General features: G+C 32.9%; 1 protein-coding gene across 1 annotated transcript in view; it reads right to left on the bottom strand.

Moving 5' to 3' along the window:
- Window positions 1-721, bottom strand: part of tefm (transcription elongation factor, mitochondrial) — a 7,153-nt gene extending 6,432 nt beyond the window's left edge. Inside the window, exon 1 of the mRNA XM_017432106.3 lies at window positions 547-721. Within this exon, the coding sequence (XP_017287595.1) occupies window positions 547-589 (43 nt within the window). The 5' untranslated portion in view covers window positions 590-721. The remainder of the gene's footprint in view (window positions 1-546) is intronic.
- Window positions 722-1,519: the final 798 nt, after the last annotated feature.

A 1,519-nucleotide genomic window follows, 5' to 3' on the forward strand; every position in this document is an offset into this window, starting at 1 on the left:
TTTTATTTTGTTTTTTAATTATGTAAAGCACCTTGAAATGCCTTGCTGCTGAAATGTGCTATACAAATAAAATTTGATTGATTGATTGATTGATATACGTTTTAAATAATGTTCCTGATTGTACTGTTACACAGCCTTCTTGAGTATATCATCTGACTCTTGTCGGATTTTATTATAATCTCCCCAGTTTTTAAATTTAATTTTATTATCTTTCTTGTATTTTAGTGCTGTTTAAAGCTACTGTTTCTTTAGACCACGACACTCTTGTAAATAAGATTTAACATTTTAAGGGTCTTTCTTGGCTAAATAATAAAAAAGTGCATGTTTAAACAAACACGAGGCTCTAACAACACCAGACAGCTTGTATAAACAGAATATTGTTACCTTACACATAATAATCTTTCTCAACTCGATATAATCTAAATAGGACTTTAATAAATCACATCTACAGAACTGGTTAACACTTGCAGTTGGCTACACAACGTCTGAATTTCAAGAGTACAAAAAAATAAATACGATGAATAATTTAGTAACAAATATACCCACCTCTCTTTACAACCGACGATAGATACAGCCTGGCGCCCCACATCGACCTTATTTTGCCTAAATATTTAATTGTTGGCGTGATAATTTCATGAAAGTTACATATCTTGGTCGTGCGGTTGACTTTAGTCCGTCAGCTTCAGCTGCCCGGCGCAAACAGGGTGACGCACATTAGTTCCGGAGTTCAGCTTCTTCGTTGAGTTTTTATTCTTTGGCTAGTTGGCACATTACTGCCACCTACGTTGGGTTGGTGACATTAACTACTGTAAAAATGTCTTCTTTTTTTATCACTAAGGCCCTAAATCTGTATTTGAGTTTAAAACAGTAACTGTACATGGGGAAAAAAATCTTTATTCTCAAGTTTACAGTGTGTTTGAATAAAAAGTATGAACTATTTTAGACGGATTGTCAAATCAACTATGTAATATAAAAGGTCTTTTTTCTTTTTTTTTTTTCTTGAACTGGAAAATGCCACTGCAGTTGTTGTATTCAAGTGTAACAAAAATAATGGCCTCTGATTCAGTGTATAAAAGACCCGACCCATGCTTCATTGTTCTGTATAGGTTATTGTTGAGTCTAAATCTGTCCCAACTTGGAAAGAAAAATAGCTTTTCCTCCCTTTGTTTCCTGCACTATACATAAATTATCATAACTTGACTTTGAAATACTGTAAAAATGTCTTTCTGAATCAGAGGTTCTAGTAGCTATTATGTGTATATTTTGACTTCAGTCTTAATTAAACAGTCCCATCAAATACGTCGACACCTTCCGGTCCTTGAGAAAACATGACTTCTTCAGAAATTAAACTTTCACTGTATTTACCATTTTTACTGCTTGTTCAAACTTCAACAACTATTTCCTCTGCCCAGTGATGTTTTCTGATTACCACTAACTCTAACTACTAATTAAAATACAAAGTGGCATAAAATATAAATTTAACTATACTGATTTTCAATCTTTTTTTCTAATTTCAGAG

This window comes from Kryptolebias marmoratus, linkage group LG3 (assembly GCF_001649575.2).
Source record: "Kryptolebias marmoratus isolate JLee-2015 linkage group LG3, ASM164957v2, whole genome shotgun sequence".
Lineage (NCBI taxonomy): Eukaryota > Metazoa > Chordata > Actinopteri > Cyprinodontiformes > Rivulidae > Kryptolebias > Kryptolebias marmoratus.